This window comes from Carettochelys insculpta, chromosome 1 (genome assembly GCF_033958435.1).
Source record: "Carettochelys insculpta isolate YL-2023 chromosome 1, ASM3395843v1, whole genome shotgun sequence".
Classification (NCBI taxonomy): Eukaryota; Metazoa; Chordata; order Testudines; family Carettochelyidae; genus Carettochelys; species Carettochelys insculpta.
The window spans coordinates 307706163-307721773 of NC_134137.1; the positions used below are offsets into that span (position 1 = coordinate 307706163).

Genomic DNA, 15611 nt, shown 5'->3' on the forward strand with positions numbered 1-15611 from the left:
ATCAGCAGTATGTGTCAAAAGAGGAAAAAACAAGTCAGATCAGATGGAGGGATGTGGCCCGCTGTCAGAATCTAATGTGACTCATTGACTCAGTGGCTAGGAGAGGCACTCGGGGTCTGGAGGGGGCTAGGGGAGTTACATTGAGGGGCTAGGAGTCACTCGGGCTGAAGGGGGCTAGGGGAGTCACACTCGGGGGCTAGAAGAGTCACACTCAGGGACTGGAGGTGGCTAGGGGAGTCACACTCAGGGACTAGGGGTGGCTAGGGGAGTTACACTCAGGGACCAGGAGTCACTCGGGCTGAAGGGGGCTAGGTGACTCACACTTAGGGACTAGGAGAGTCACACTCAGGGAATGGAGGTGGCTAAGGGAGTCACACTCAGGGGGTTGGAGTCACTCACAGGCTGGAGGGAGCTGGGGAGGCACAGGGACCCCCACAGCTGGAAGCCAGCTGGGGCACAGAACCCCGGCTGTTATGGGGGGAACCACCATCCCTGTGGCTGGAAGTCAGCTTGGGCTAGAGCCCTGACCACCAAAGACAGCTGCAGGAACCCTGGCTGGGGCCAGCAGGGAGACCCAGACCCCCCACTACTGGAAGATGGCTGGGGCTGTTGAGGGGGACCCCAATCTCCATGGCTGGAAGCTGGCTGGGGCAGAGCCCTGGCCGGCAGTGCTGTCCAGTGGGACCCCACCTCCTGCAGAGGCTGGAAGCCAGGGACCTGATCAGCTCTGCCCTCCGTCCCAACCTCGGACTCAGGCCCCCATCTCACCGGAGCTGGCTGCTGCTCCTCAGTTATGCAGTTCTCTGCCCTGCAGCTGAAATGGTTCTCAATTTAATTGATTGGCTTAACTGCTTGATGGCTGTTAATCCAATTAAGAAGTTGAGAATCTCTTCAGGAGTGTGAATGGCTTCTTAATAGCCACCCAGCCCAGCTGGTGACCTTTTGTAATGCAATCATGACCCATGTTTGAGTCCTGACCCATAGGTTGGAAAACCCTGGGCCAGAGTGATCTAGACAAATTGAAGGACTGGGCCAAAAGAAATCCAATGAGGTTCAGTAATAAGTGCAGAGTCCTGCACTTGGGACGGAAGAATCCCAAGCACTGTTACATTCTGGGGACCAATTGGCTAAGTAGCAGTGCAGCAGAAAAGGACCTGGAGATTATAGTAAATGAGAGGCTGGATGTGAGTCAACATTGTGTCCTTGTAGCCCACAAGGCTCATAGCATATTGGGGTGCATTAGGAGAAGCATTTGCAACAGATCTAGAGAAGTTATTATTGCCCTCTACTTGGCACTGGTGAGGCCACATCTGGAATATTGCATCCAGTTCTGTTCCCCTTCCCCCGTCCCCAGTATAGGAAGGATGTGGATGCATTGGAGAGGGTTCAGTGGTGGGCAATGAAAATGATTAAGAGGATGGAGCACATGACCTATGAGAAAAGGCTGAGAGATTTCAGTTTATTTAGGTTACAGAAGAGAAGACTGAGGATTGATTTGATAGCAGACTTCAACTTGCTGAAAGGGGGCTCTAAAAAGGATGGAGAGAGACTTCTCAGTGGTGACAGATGGCAGAACAAGGAGCAATGGTCTGACATTACAGAGGGAGAAGTGCAGGGTGGATATTAGGAAAACTACTTCACCAGGAGGGTGGTGAAGCACTGGAATGTGTTGCCTAGGGAGGTAGTGGAATCTCCATCCCTGGAAGTTTTTAAGTCACAGCTTGATGTAGTCATGGCTGGGATGATTTAGTTGGGATTGATCCTGCTTCAGGCAGGGGGCTGGAATAGATGACCTCCTCAGGTCCCTACCAGCCCTAGAATTCTATGATTCTGTTGGCACGGGAAACGTTATTATATTCTGATCTCATAGAGACATTGTTTTGTAAATGAATGCTTATTGATGTTCTCATAAGGTTCAATATTGAATTTAGCATTGTTAGTGAATCCTCCTTAATTTTCAGTATTGTTTTGTTAATGAAGATCCTGTTCATGTTCTATACGACTGAATAACTCTACCTTCCTGTAATTTACTTTTTGTTAATAATCTATTGGTATTTGACCTCCTGCTCAATAGGGAATTACCAGAGCGGAATGGCATAAGACCAGTAAGAATTCAGTTTGAGCTGGGGGAGTGGATGTGAGAGAGACTCTCCCCTGGTTTGTGGGGAGGGGGTGAACGAAGGAGAGAGGTATAAGTATTGCACACTGCTTGTTGCAAGGTGTGCAGGCTTTGAGGAGAGATCCCCCTGCACCTTACTTGGCATGCCAAATAAAGATTCTTCTTCCACTCTCGGTGTGTTATTGGGCCAGCGTTGCATACCGGGCACAAACTGCCACTGTGCCACCTTAAGAAGGAGGCAACAGTTTTGGCGTCCCTGGGTGGGCACTCTAAATCAAAGCCTTGCCCGGCTCGCCTCTTGGCGGGGGTAGCGGGAGACGGCATCGGACTTCCAGCGCGCACCGGTAATTTTACCGGGGAACTCGGCGTCCGGGTTCCGCAGCCCCTGCTGGGGACGACACAACGGTGCAACGCAGCAACGTGGAAGAGAGAGAGGAAACAGAGGGTGGAGCGGCGAGAGCCGGACCTCTGGACAGGTAAGACCCAGTCCCTTTTTGTGAAAGGGACTTCCGGGACGCCGGACGGCCAATATAGGGTTGGGGCAATAGGTTGTGATAAGAATGGGACTAGGTTAAAGTAGCCCCAAGGATAATACTCCCTTGGGTTGTGTTTTGAAACATTGGAAAATTATAGGGGGGACCCCACAACCAAATCTAGACTAAGGAGACTGTGCACAGTAGAGTGGCCACAGTATAACTTAGAAGGGCAGGAGCGGTGGCCACCAGAGGGATCCCTAAATTATAACACCATATTGCAGCTGCTTTTGTTCTTACAACGTACCGGTAAATGGGAAGAACATATGAATGGCCAGTGTTTTGAATATCTTAGAAATAGACCAGACTTGCAGGAAATGTGTGGATTAACATGGGTAGTACAACCAATTGTAAATAAGCCTAATGTAAACTGTCACCAGGACCCGCCTTCGGCTTCTGCACCCACACCCCCTCCATATAGGGAAAGGGTTTCCCATGATTCAGAGATAGCCCCATCGGCTGGATTATATCCATTAGTGACTGAAACAGTGGTTGACAGACCGGGAGCTGCAGATTGGCAGGCTACTACTATGCAGGTGTATTCCCATGTGCCCTTTAATCTGATCGATTTGGCAACTTTTAAAGCCCAAGCCGGGGAGTTTTCCACGGATCCTAGCCGCTTAATTTCAATTTTCAAAGGGTGTTTAGCCAGTCACAAGCCTGATTGGAATGACTGTCAGGTCCTAATGAGAACCCTGTTGTCTGAAGTGGAGCGTAACCAGGTTGTAACAAAAGCCAGGGAGGAAGCAAGACAAAGGCATGAACTTGGCAGGAGCAAAAAAAAAAAGCAATTTGTCAAATCCCTAAGCCCAGCAATAGGAAACAACTGCGTGCCTTTTTGGGAACAGCAGGATTTTGCAGATTATGGATACCTGATTTTGGGGTACTGGTTAAGCCTCTGTACGAGTGTGTTAAAGGAAGTGACAGAGACTTGTTTTGTTTTACAAAAGAGGCTCAACATGCATTTAAAGCTTTAAAATTGCGTCTAATGGAAGCTCCGGCTTTAGGTCTACCAGATATTACCAAACCATTTCAGCTGTATGTGCATGAAAGGAAGGGAGTGGCCCTGGGAATATTAACTCAAAAGGTGGGAAGTTGGAAGCGACCTGTGGCTTACTTCTCTAAACAATTAGATACTGTTGCTAGAGGCTGGCCAGCGTGCCTGCGGGTGGTGGTGGCTGCAGTCATCGTCTTAGAGGAGGCAGGAAAACTCACTTTGGGAGGGGAAGTTGAGGTCAACACCCCACACACTGTCCAAGCCCTGCTGGAGGCAAAAGGAGGGCTTTGGCTCACGCAAGCCCGACTCACAAAGTACCAAGCGTCGTTGCTAGAGAATGCAGAAGTTAAGTTGGTAACCAGTCCAACTTTGAACCCAGCCACCCTGTTACCTGAAAAGGGGACAGAGGAAATTGAGCATGACTGTTTAGAGACTATTGACACTCAATATTCGAGCCGCCCTGACCTTAAAGACGAACCACTTTTAAATGCGGACTTAGAGTGGTTCACAGATGGCAGTTCCCAGGTGATAAATGGAAAAAGGAGAGCTGGATATGCGATAGTCAGCCTGCACAAAACTATTGAGGCCCGTCCTTTACCAGTGGGTACATCAGCTCAGCTAGCAGAACTTATAGCCCTCACTCGAGCCCTTGAAATGGCTAAGGATCTGCGAGTTACAATTTGGACAGACTCTAAGTATATATTTGGGGTAGCACACGCCCATGCTGGAATTTGGAGAGAAAGGGGAATGCTCACAGCACAAGGGGAGCCTGTCAAATATGGAGAACAAATCCATGCTTTCCTCCAGGCTATACAGGAACCAAAGGAGGTAGCTATTGTCCATTGTTGAGCTCACCAAAGGGGGGATGGAGATGTAACTAGAGGTAATGCCCGGGCAGACCGAGAGGCCAAACGGGTAGCGAATACAGAAGATATTGCACTTTTGCCTCTGATTCCCACTCTCCCAGATCCCCATGAGAAGCCAGAATATTCTGCCCAAGAACAGCAGTTAGCTGAGCAGTTACAGCTGAACCTGCGAGAAGGATGGTATGTAAGTGAAAAAGGACAAGTGTTGCTTCCTGGACCCTTGATAAGGCCGACGGTTATGAGTTTTCATCAAGGGACACATGCAGGTCAGGAGGCCCTGATCCAATTAATAGAGAAGTACTTTATAGGAAATGGAATAAGAAATGAAGCCAGACGGGTGGTTAGAGACTGTATGATATGTCAGAAAAATAATCCCCGAGCAGGAAGACCCGTGGTACCCTCCCCACTACCATCAGCCCCGGGACCAGGAGTCATGTGGCAAATTGACTTTACTGAACTACCTCGAGCCAGTGGGTTTCGGTACCTACTGGTACTTGTGGATCGTTTTACATGATGGATAAAGGCATTTCCATGTAAAAATTGTACGGCCAACACAGGCGCTAAAATCTTAAAGGAGATAGTCCCCCGGTTCGGAGTACCAGAATGGATTGAATCAGACCGAGGAACCCATTTCGCAGCTCGATGTGTGGAGAAAATAGAAGATGGACTCAAGATCCCATGGAAATACCACATTCCATATAGACCGCAGGCCAGCGGAGTGGTGGAAAGAGAGAATCAGACTTTGAAAAGACATTTGTCAAAATTGTGCCAGGAAGCTCAGCTTAAGTGGCCAGAGGCCCTCCCCTTAGCCCTCTTAAGGACCCGAATATTACCCAAAGGGAGGTTAGGATTAAGCCCATTCAAAATCTTGTTTGGGCGACCATGGCCAATGAATGGGGTGCCTGGTACAGGTATAGAATGGGGGATAGGGGAGGGGTTTTTAAGGAAATATTTGCTGTCGCTGTCGTCTGTTATGTCTTCAATCCACAGGTTTGTTCGTGACAATCAGCCCATTCCGTTGGACCAACCCCTTCACGATATTCAGCCAGGAGACAGCGTCTTGCTTCGGACGTGGAAAGAGGAGCCCCTTCAAGAGAAGTGGAAAGGACCCCACCTCGTTTTATTAACCACAAAAACTGCTGCTAAACTAGATGGAGTCAAACCGTGGGTCCATTTCACTCGATTAAAGAAGGTCAAACCGGCTGAGGAAAAGGAGTGGACTGTGAGCCGTGTCACCCCAGAAGCTGAAGAGGATTTAGGACTGAAATTGTTGTTTAAGCGAAAGTAATTTTGTATGCTGTAGCAAAATGCGTTATTTGCTAATATGTAACTGTTTGTTAGGATTCAAGTAGGTTTGCCATTATTTAAAGGGTGTGTTGACTTTTTCCACCAATCAGTGGGAATGCATGTATTAAAAAATAACAAAATGGGAATGCTACCTATGAATCAGGTTTTAAGTAAGAAATATGAGAAGACTCAATATGGGACATCTTGAGTGTTCTCAAAGGGGGGAAATGTTGGCACGGGAAACGTTATTATATTCTGATCTCATAGAGACATTGTTTTGTAAATGAATGCTTATTGATGTTCTCATAAGGTTCAATATTGAATTTAGCATTGTTAGTGAATCCTCCTTAATTTTCAGTATTGTTTTGTTAATGAAGATCCTGTTCATGTTCTATACGACTGAATAACTCTACCTTCCTGTAATTTACTTTTTGTTAATAATCTATTGGTATTTGACCTCCTGCTCAATAGGGAATTACCAGAGCGGAATGGCATAAGACCAGTAAGAATTCAGTTTGAGCTGGGGGAGTGGATGTGAGAGAGACTCTCCCCTGGTTTGTGGGGAGGGGGTGAACGAAGGAGAGAGGTATAAGTATTGCACACTGCTTGTTGCAAGGTGTGCAGGCTTTGAGGAGAGATCCCCCTGCACCTTACTTGGCATGCCAAATAAAGATTCTTCTTCCACTCTCGGTGTGTTATTGGGCCAGCGTTGCATACCGGGCACGAACTGCCACTGTGCCACCTTAAGAAGGAGGCAACAATTCTATGATTACTACAGCCTTAGCTAAATGTCATGTGGCTTTTAGCACATGCAAGAGAGGCTCATGCACTAAGCTCCAGATGTACCAGTTTCAATCTTGTTCACCTCCAAGGCTTTTTCTTGCAACAAAGCCTGCTGCCAGCTTTGTCCACATATCTAATCTGGAGATACCATCACTGGACCTAACCAGGTTATTCACAGAATCATCGGCACATTCTCATGTTCCTCAGCTAACACCATATATGCCATCATGTGCCAACAGTGCCCAGATGCTTTGTATATTGGACAGACTTCAAGCTCTCTTAGACAAAGAGTTAATGGGAACAAAACAGCCATAAAAACACTCCTGATCCACAAACTGGTCAGCCAGCATTTTAATGGAGTGAGCCATTCTGTTAATGACTTAAAAGTTTGCATCTTACTGAAGAGGAATTTTCGCGACACTCTTGAAAGAGAGACTGCTGAACTCTGTTTTATATTCAAATTCGACACATTAACACATGGTGGAATTTTCTGGGTCATTATAGGGCTCATTTGCACACTTGGCTTAATCTAATTCTTGACTACCCCCCCCCCTTCTGCCCCTCTACTCTCTGATTTGCTCACCTTGATCATTTTTTTTTCTGATTTGTCCACTTTGATTACTATTTTTGGTTCTCTGTGCCTTAAATATTGAGTCTGTTCTGGTCTGGCTATGGTCTGAAGAAGTGGGTCTGTCCCACGAAAGCTCACCTAATAAATTATTTTGTTAAAGTGCTACTTGACTGCTTTTTTGTTTTGATACTCTGCAGGAGTGTCACTATGCAATTGATTACTGCTGTGTCATTCGTTTTTAGGTGACTACAATGGAAGCAGAATACAGAAAATAAAATGCACTCTGTGAAGGTGAAAAGACTTTATTTGAAACAAACTAGCATTGAAATAAAGCTATTTAGAGTAATTAAAACATTTTGTCTTGTACAATTTTAGATACTAACACTATATTAACAAACATATAAATAGTGGAAAAGTTAAAATTAAAAACTCAGGACTCTTAGTTCACCCCTCTTCTCATCTTTTGAGACAGCATGTGACGGGCTGAGAAGGTGTGGAGGTCTTTTTAGGGTGGGTGTCTTTGGTCATCCATTTTAAAATTTTCATCCTTACAAATGTGTCATGCCATCCTGAATATATATTCCCATTCTATGTGAGATTTGAACTAAACACAGAATGATTGTCACAAAATGTTATGACTCCATTTTAAAAAAAGCTTTCTTAGCTGACAGCCATCCATTGTGTAAAGCACGTCAATCATATCCCAATCCCCAGTTTGATAAAGCTGTAGACATTTTCCAGTCTCACTTTTTATCTTCACTAACAAAGAAACAATTTAGCCGAAAACAGCTAAAGAACACTTACATGCTAGGCTCAGCTTCTGAAGTATGAAAAATGACCTCCCTGAACACAGAACATTTACTCACTGAAAAGGAACTGAGCATAAAGTAATTGTCTCCTAATCAGGCATGCAACACTATCTGCCGGTTAAGTAGTTGTATGATTTACACATTTTAATGTAAGACTTAGTAACTGGAGCGGTACAAGAAATATGTAGCAAACCACAAACACACTTAAACTGTGTCTTGATAGAGTAGGGTGTATAGGCCTCAAACCATTCTGACAGATGTTCATAAAATTTGGAAGACCACAGATCTTTCCCATCCCTCCTTTGCTCTCAAACTAGTTTCTTTTGTTTTCAGAGAAACATGAGTTAAGTAGATTCTCAAATTTTGTTCCAGGGAGCTACTACATGTAGATGGAGTTCCCCCTGTAGGGTTGAGTTGGTATAATTGTATTATTTTCCACAACTAGGAAATTCTACATTAAGTAAACTTTGACTGTTACTGGTTGGTTGTTTTTTGCTTTCAAGAAACATAGTGCCTTAAAGTTATGAAATAAAATTAAACAGGACATTTAAAACTTTAAAAAGCTTTATTACAAATATAAACCTTTGTTTGCTTGGGATTACTGGATTTTTTTCAAATTATATATAAACACCTAAATTGGTAAACTCATTTTCAAAGGTGTGAGTATCTGAAGCTCACTGAAGTTGAAGTCATTGGGACAACAGATGTTGAATGACTTTGAATATTGGGCAACTTTTATTTACGTACTCAATTTTGGTTTTGCATGGACAACTTTAAGCACTCATTTTGGCCCAAGTTTAAAAAATTAACAACCCTCTTGGTAACTTTAGTTTTGAAACAGGCAATTTGTAAATGTTTAGAACTGTAAAAGCATTTATTTCCAATATCTATTTAAAATAGATTCATTTTTATAATTTCTAATTCATTTTTATAATAGATTCATGTTTACTCTGGGATATTCTATAAAATGAATCAGTACAATTATAAGTATAGTTTTATAGGCAAGTGCAATATTTTAGAACTACAAAGGTACTGTGGGCCAACTCTTCACTAAATTGAAATTGTGTGACGGTCCCATTAATTTCATCTTGAGTTCTGAGCATGAAAACATGGCAGGATTTGATCTTGTGCTCAAACAAACAAACCAACCAACCAACCAAAGAGTATCAATAAACCTTTTGCACTGATGCAGATTCCTGAGACAAGACACATTTAGTAAAAGTTACATATTTATTATGCAGAAAGCCCTTTGCAGTGAGCAGTGGTCCCATGCAAACCTGCTGCACAATGTATGTGTAGACTTTGCTGCTGTACACAAAAAAATTCTGTGGTGATTTGAACCTATCCCCTTTCAAAGCAAAGCAGATTAAGGTATACTACATAACTTCTAGTGCATAGCAGCATGGTCCTTATGGATATTTAGTGTGCAAAAGGCATATTTAGTGCAGGGTAGAGTTGCATCCCAGCTCACAGCAAATTAAGTGTTTGTTTAGACAAATCCTCAGTAAATATTAGACATAGTGGCACAACCTTGTCTATAAAACTCACATAGCAAGAGAAAAATACTTTAAATCCTTGAGTCAATACATATGCTCATTTGCAGCAATTCAAATTAATATATATCTGAATAAGATATCTTTAATGCATTTAAAATATCTTGGATATAATACAAGTAAACATATATTTATCTGAGGGATTGTAATAGTTCTCAGATAAAATTCTGTACTTGTTTTACAGTAAACTGAAAAGTGATCCATAGTTAAATAACACTGGTTGTAACGGCAAACCAGGAAAAGTCTAAACTGGAGCATTTTACCCTCACTGTATATTTTTTTCCTAAGTTCAAAATAAGTTGGGAACAAATTGTTTGAAGGAAAATTATTTTTTAGTAGTTGAAACCTGAAGGAACAGTGGCATTTACAAATTTATAAGTCTAGAAAAGTGTATCTTAATATTTTTGAATGTTTATAACATGTTTTTCTATTTATATAAGTGATATCCAGTCTTGTACCCATTTACCTTGTAGTTTCAATATGACTCCAGAAAAATAGGATTGGGTCCATAACAGTATGATTTTGTAGACAGAAGTCTAAATTAAGTAGTTACCACTTTAAATATTTTAATCTTTGCCTAACTATACAGTGGAATCATTGTTTTAATATAATTATTGAATTTTAGAAGGCAGATGTTACTCTGTTGAAATTTCATAATTAACAATTTATAAATTATGTCTCTGATGACTCTTGCCAGTCACATTTAACTCAAAATCTTGCCTTTTTATCATTTTCACATCTTTAATATAATTGTCTGTATTTATAAATACTATATGGAAGAGATTAGGGCCAAAATAATTTATTCTTTATAATTCTTTAAATGTACATAACACTTCAATATATTTTAAATTATCAACTTTACTGTAAAACATCAATCAAAAGAATTCTCTCTATTAACAGTTGGGTGTGACATGCTAACATTTGTAGGACTTGTCATAACTTTTCAAGAAATATATTTTTCAAATAGATTATTTGGAAATATTCATATTTGAATAATGCTTCTGCAGAAGAAAAACAGTTAGAAAAGCCAATAACATCAGTGATGGCCGTAGAACCACAACAGCAATACAGGACTCATCACATACGATCCTGTTCTCCCAGGGCGGATACCATCTTGTGTAACCTATAAACAAGAATGCAAACACATATTCTCTGTGGGGACAATATATTTATCAAGAACTAAACTTCAGGTAATAGTGTAGAACTGTAATACATACGTATAATTTTATCACGATCTGGATTTCCTGGAGGGGAAAAAAATAAAGAAATCATTTAATCAGCTAGGAGCAAATGGTTACTCACCTTACAGTAAATTTGATTCTTTGAGATGTTCTGCACACATATATCTCAGTCTTGCTGCACATGCTCTGCATGCACAAGAGTTCAAATTTGTTGACCAATATTGTCCACTGGTGTTGCCCACTTCTTTGCACTCCTCCAATCAAGGGCACAAAGGGTAGAAGGATGCCAAACGCTATTTAAGTGTTTCAGCATCCAAATGAGACTCCAAGCTGCAGAGAAGAGGAACAGGTCACAGGATCTACATGTACAAAACACCTCAAAGAATAAGTTACTGCAAAGTAACCATTCTTTCTTCTTTCAGTGTCTATATGTGACTATCCCAATCATGCTTATAGCGAGAAGCTAAACTCTAGTTCCTCCCTCATAGATGATTTTTCTAAATAATGAAAGCAGCTTTGATACCAGACATCAATGTATAATGGCTATTGAAAGTATGAACTGAGCTCCAAGTAGTTGCCCAAGAGATAATATCTATGAGAGCACTACTAAGAAAAACTACCAAGGTTGCCTGTGCTTTGGTAGATTGAGATCTAACATGAGAAAGAGAAATCAACTTGCTAATGTCATAGGTTGTGCTAACATGATTTGGCATCTATTTCAAAGATCTTTGAAATGAGAGTTTTTCCTTTAGATTTGTTTCTTGGTGCTACAAATAATCTCGGTGATTTGTGAGAGTTCTGTTGTATGTAGGTAACAGTTCCTTTTGCATACACATTGTCTAATTTTTCTCACCTGGAGATGAATGATGTTTCAGAATGAACACTAATGTGTCTAACAGTTGGGTGAAGTCTGAGACTACTTTTGGAACAAATTTGGGTACTGTTGGGTATTGTTGGTACTGTAGATGCTGTGACTGTACCATAATCATTGGTGCTAACAGCTATTCAGAAGAGAATGTTTTGGGGACTGGCACTGAGTGTGGTACTGGCTTTCAAAATGAGTTACACAACACTTGTTTTGTAATGAGATGACCTTCCTCTAAACAAAGCACACTTAGGCTACGTCTACACGTGCACGCTACATCGAAATAGCTTATGTGTAGCAACATCGAAATAGGCTATTTCGATGAATAACGTCTACACGTCCTCCAGGGCTGGCAACGTCGACGTTGAACATCGACGTTGGGCAGCACCACATCGAAATAGGCGCTGCGAGGGAACATCTACACGCCAAAGTAGCACACATCGAAATAAGGGTGCCAGAAACAGCTGCAGACAGGGTCACAGGGCGGATTAGCGCTTCCGGGGCAACAGCTAGCTGCTCCCTTAAAGGGCCCCTCCCAGACACACGCAGCCTGCACAGCATGCGGTCTGCAGAGCCATAGGTACGCACACCTCGAGCGACGCAGTCATGGACCCCCAGCAACAGCAGCAGCAGCAGCAGCAGCCAGAGGTCCACCCAGCCACCCCTGCAGGAGCAGTGCTCCCCCTGCTCCATGCCATGCAGGAGGCAGCTAAGCACCTCCTTGCCACAGAGGAGGAGCTGCCCGCAGGGGAGAAGGACGCAACCCCCAACCCTGCAGCACCCCGCCCCGCCCCCTGCCGCACACGCCGCCAGCTGTGGAGCTACCCCACGAGCACCGACTGGTGGGAGCGGCTGGTGCTCGGAGAGTGGGATGACGACCACTGGCTCCAGAACTTTCGGATGAGCCAGCAGACATTTCTGGAGCTATGCCAGTGGCTCACCCCCGCACTGAGGCACCAGGACACCGCCATGCGGCATGCCCTCAGCATGGAGAAACAGGTCGGCATCTCTGTCTGGAAGCTGGCCACTCCAGACAGCTACCGATCCGTGGGCTAGCAGTTTGGCGTTGGCAAGGCCAGTGTCGGGGCCGTCCTCATGGAGGTAAGAGGACCCACAGGGGGAGGGGGAGGCAGCCCTGGCAGGGGAGGGGAGGGGAGGGGGGCCCTGGCAAGGGAGGGCCACACACACCCTGCACACCCCTCATTGGTGCTCTCCCATGTGCTTCCCCTGCAGGTTGTCCGCGCCATCAATGCCCTGCTCCTCCACAGGCTCGTGGGGCTTGGGGACCCGGATGCTGCCATTGCGGGCTTTGCCACCCTGGGCTTCCCCAATTGCTTCGGGACTCTGGATGGGACTCACATCCCCATCCGCGCCCCGGAACACAGTGGAGGACGCTACTTAAACAGGAAGAGCTACCACTCAGTGGTCCTCCAGGCCTTGGTGGACAGCTGGGGCCGTTTCCTGGACATATATATTTGGACTGGCCTGGCAGCAGCCACGACGCCCGGGTATTCTGGAACTCGGGCTTGTGCCGCCGGCTGGAGGCGGGGACCTACATCCCCCAGTGGGAGATCCCTGTGGGGGACACCACCATGCCCCTCTGCGTCGTCGCAGATGCGGCATACCCCCTCCGGCCCTGGCTCATGCACCCTTACACGGGCCATCTGTCAGCCAGCCAGGAGCGCTTAAACCTGTGCCTGAACCACGCGCGCCAGGTGGTGGAGCGCACATTTGGCTGCCTCAAAGGGCGCTGGAGGTGTCTCCTCACCCGCCTTGATGCGGGCCCCACCAACATCCCCCAGACTGTGGGCGCGTGCAGCGCCCTACACAACCTGGTGGAGAGCAAGGGGGAGGCCTTCTTTCAGGGCTGGGTTGCGGAGGCCGGCAGGGCCGATGTGCAGCCACCCGCTGCCCCCAGTCGCCAGGTGGACCCCGAAGGGATCTGGGTCCGGGAGGCCCTGCGGGCCCAGTTCGATGAGGCCGCGGGGTGAACGCTGGCAGGCCCCCCACTGATCCCCCATCCTCCACAACACTCCCTGCCCCTACGCCCACACCACAGAGCACCCAAGAGCACACACCCCCACTTTTCTTGTAAATAAAAGCAGACATTTGTTCGTCAAATCAAATATCTGTAGAACTCTTATTATTATTATCAAGACTAACTATTTACAGGCAAAATCAAACATATATATATATATATATGTATTATAAATAAGGATAAGATGAAAGGGGAAGACAAGGAAGGGGAGAACTATGTACATGGGGGGGCAAGGATCAGCATAGCAACAGGGGTCTAATATAAAAACTATTTACAAAATAACAATAAACTGGGGGGAATATATACAAAGGGGGGGGGCCACGTCCTGGGCCCCACACCCCCTAATGTCCAGCGCTGGGGGTGGGCGGCCGCGACCCACGCCTCGGCCTCAGCCCTGGCCGGGGCTGGCTGGGGGCCGGGCGGACCGGTAGATACGGCTGGCGGGTGTCAGATGGCCCCAGGTCCCCCTCGGAAGAAGGGCCCTCGGTGGCGGTGCGACGGCGGACGGCGCAGCAGGTGGAGCAGCAGGTGGAGCAGGCAGGGCGGGCGCAGTGGCAGCCGGCGCGGAATGGGGGGCCAGGTATTCGGCGATACGATTGAAGGTCTGCATGAAGGCCCCCCATGCCTGCTGGTGCCAGGCCAGCGCCCGCTCCTGCAGCTGGGGGCGGCGCTCCTCCACCTGCAGCCGCTGCTTGGCAACCTCCAGCTGCCGACGGTGGATGGCCAGCAGCTGGGGGTCCGTCGCTTTCGGGTGGTGGTGCTGGGTCCGCCGTCTTCCCCACCGTGGGGCTGGTCAGTCCTCTGCCATGGGGCTGGCCTGTAGTGATGGCCCCAGTGGGCTGTCCGGGACCACTGACACCTCGCCGGCACTCTCCGGTCCTTCCAATGGTGCAGCTGCGGAACACAGGAGCGGGGGAAGAAGAGTGGAGACAGCCGTTAGTGTGGGCCCCGAGCCATGGCCCTTGTCCCCCCACCTCTCTGCTGCAGGTTCCCCATCCCCGTCCCCGGGAGATGCTGCTGTGATGGGGTTCAGGGGTCCCCCTGCACTGCACCCTGTCCGCTGGCAGGAGTGACTCTCACTCACTCAGCAGGTGCGACAGGAGGTTTATTAGGCAACAGATGCCCAGTTTCTCACTGAAGCGACAGTACAGCAGTCAGAGACAGTCCTTCCAACCCGTCCTGGGGAGAAGACCCCAAGGGATGCCCCTCTGGGGTGTAGCTTTCCGCCTCCTCAGGCTGGCTGCCTTCTAGCTTTCCCTTCCCGTAGCCTCTAACTGCTGCCCCTGATTCAAACCCAGCTCGGCTCCTCCCTCCTCTTTGTTCAGGGCAGAGGTGTTACCTGCCAGTTGTAGCCCCAGGGTCATCCTTATCCACTGGGAGCTATTCTGCTTGTTTCTCATATCTAGCCTGAGTTTCGCATTTGCACTCCCCCCACTCCATCACATGCTGCTGCTGCGGCTGCTGCTGGGTGTCCCACCCCCTCCCCCCAGGGGACCTAGAGGTTCCGCTCCCCCCAGCCCCAGGGATGGGGCATGGCACTGTCGTGCTGGGGGGCAGGGGCTGATGCACTCTTCTGAGGGACATGCCATTGCTGTCCTTGGGGCCATGGTCATCTGGGCATGTGGAGGGCCCTGGTCATATCTATTACCCCTGCCCCTCAACCCCAGGGGTGTGCACCGGGGGGGTACATACCTGATGGTCCACTCCCACGATCGGGGGACACCCGGGGGGCAGACGCCCGGCTGGAGCTCCTCGAGGGCAGCATGATCCTCAGGCCGGCGTTGCTGGAGGAGGACTCCCCCTCCTCCTCCTCCGGTGCGCCAGGAGTGGGCTCCTGGGGGGGCCCCCGGGGTGCGGGGCTTGCCTCTGGGGCAGACTCTACCTCCGGGGCCTGCTGGGGCTCGTCGGCCGATGTATCAAGCGTGGCCGGAGGGGAGGAGGTGTGCCGGGGGCCCAGGATGTCCCTGAGCTCCCTGTAAAAGGGGCAAGTGACGGGGGCATCCCGGGCC

At 47.2% G+C, this 15611-nt stretch overlaps 2 protein-coding genes across 2 annotated transcripts in view; both read right to left on the reverse strand.

Annotated features, from left to right (window-relative positions):
* The window catches only part of LOC142022615 (glioma pathogenesis-related protein 1-like), a 60620-nt gene that overhangs the window by 16706 nt on the left and 28303 nt on the right, over positions 1-15611 (reverse strand). The gene's annotated exons all lie outside the window — the stretch shown is intronic.
* The window catches only part of LOC142022623 (glioma pathogenesis-related protein 1-like), a 35876-nt gene continuing 27514 nt past the window's right edge, over positions 7250-15611 (reverse strand). Inside the window, exons 5-6 of the mRNA XM_075012672.1 lie at positions 10736-10762; positions 7250-10641 (exon numbers count right to left, since the gene is read on the reverse strand). Coding sequence (XP_074868773.1) covers positions 10487-10641; positions 10736-10762 — 182 coding nt within the window. The 3' untranslated portion in view covers positions 7250-10486. The remainder of the gene's footprint in view (positions 10642-10735; positions 10763-15611) is intronic.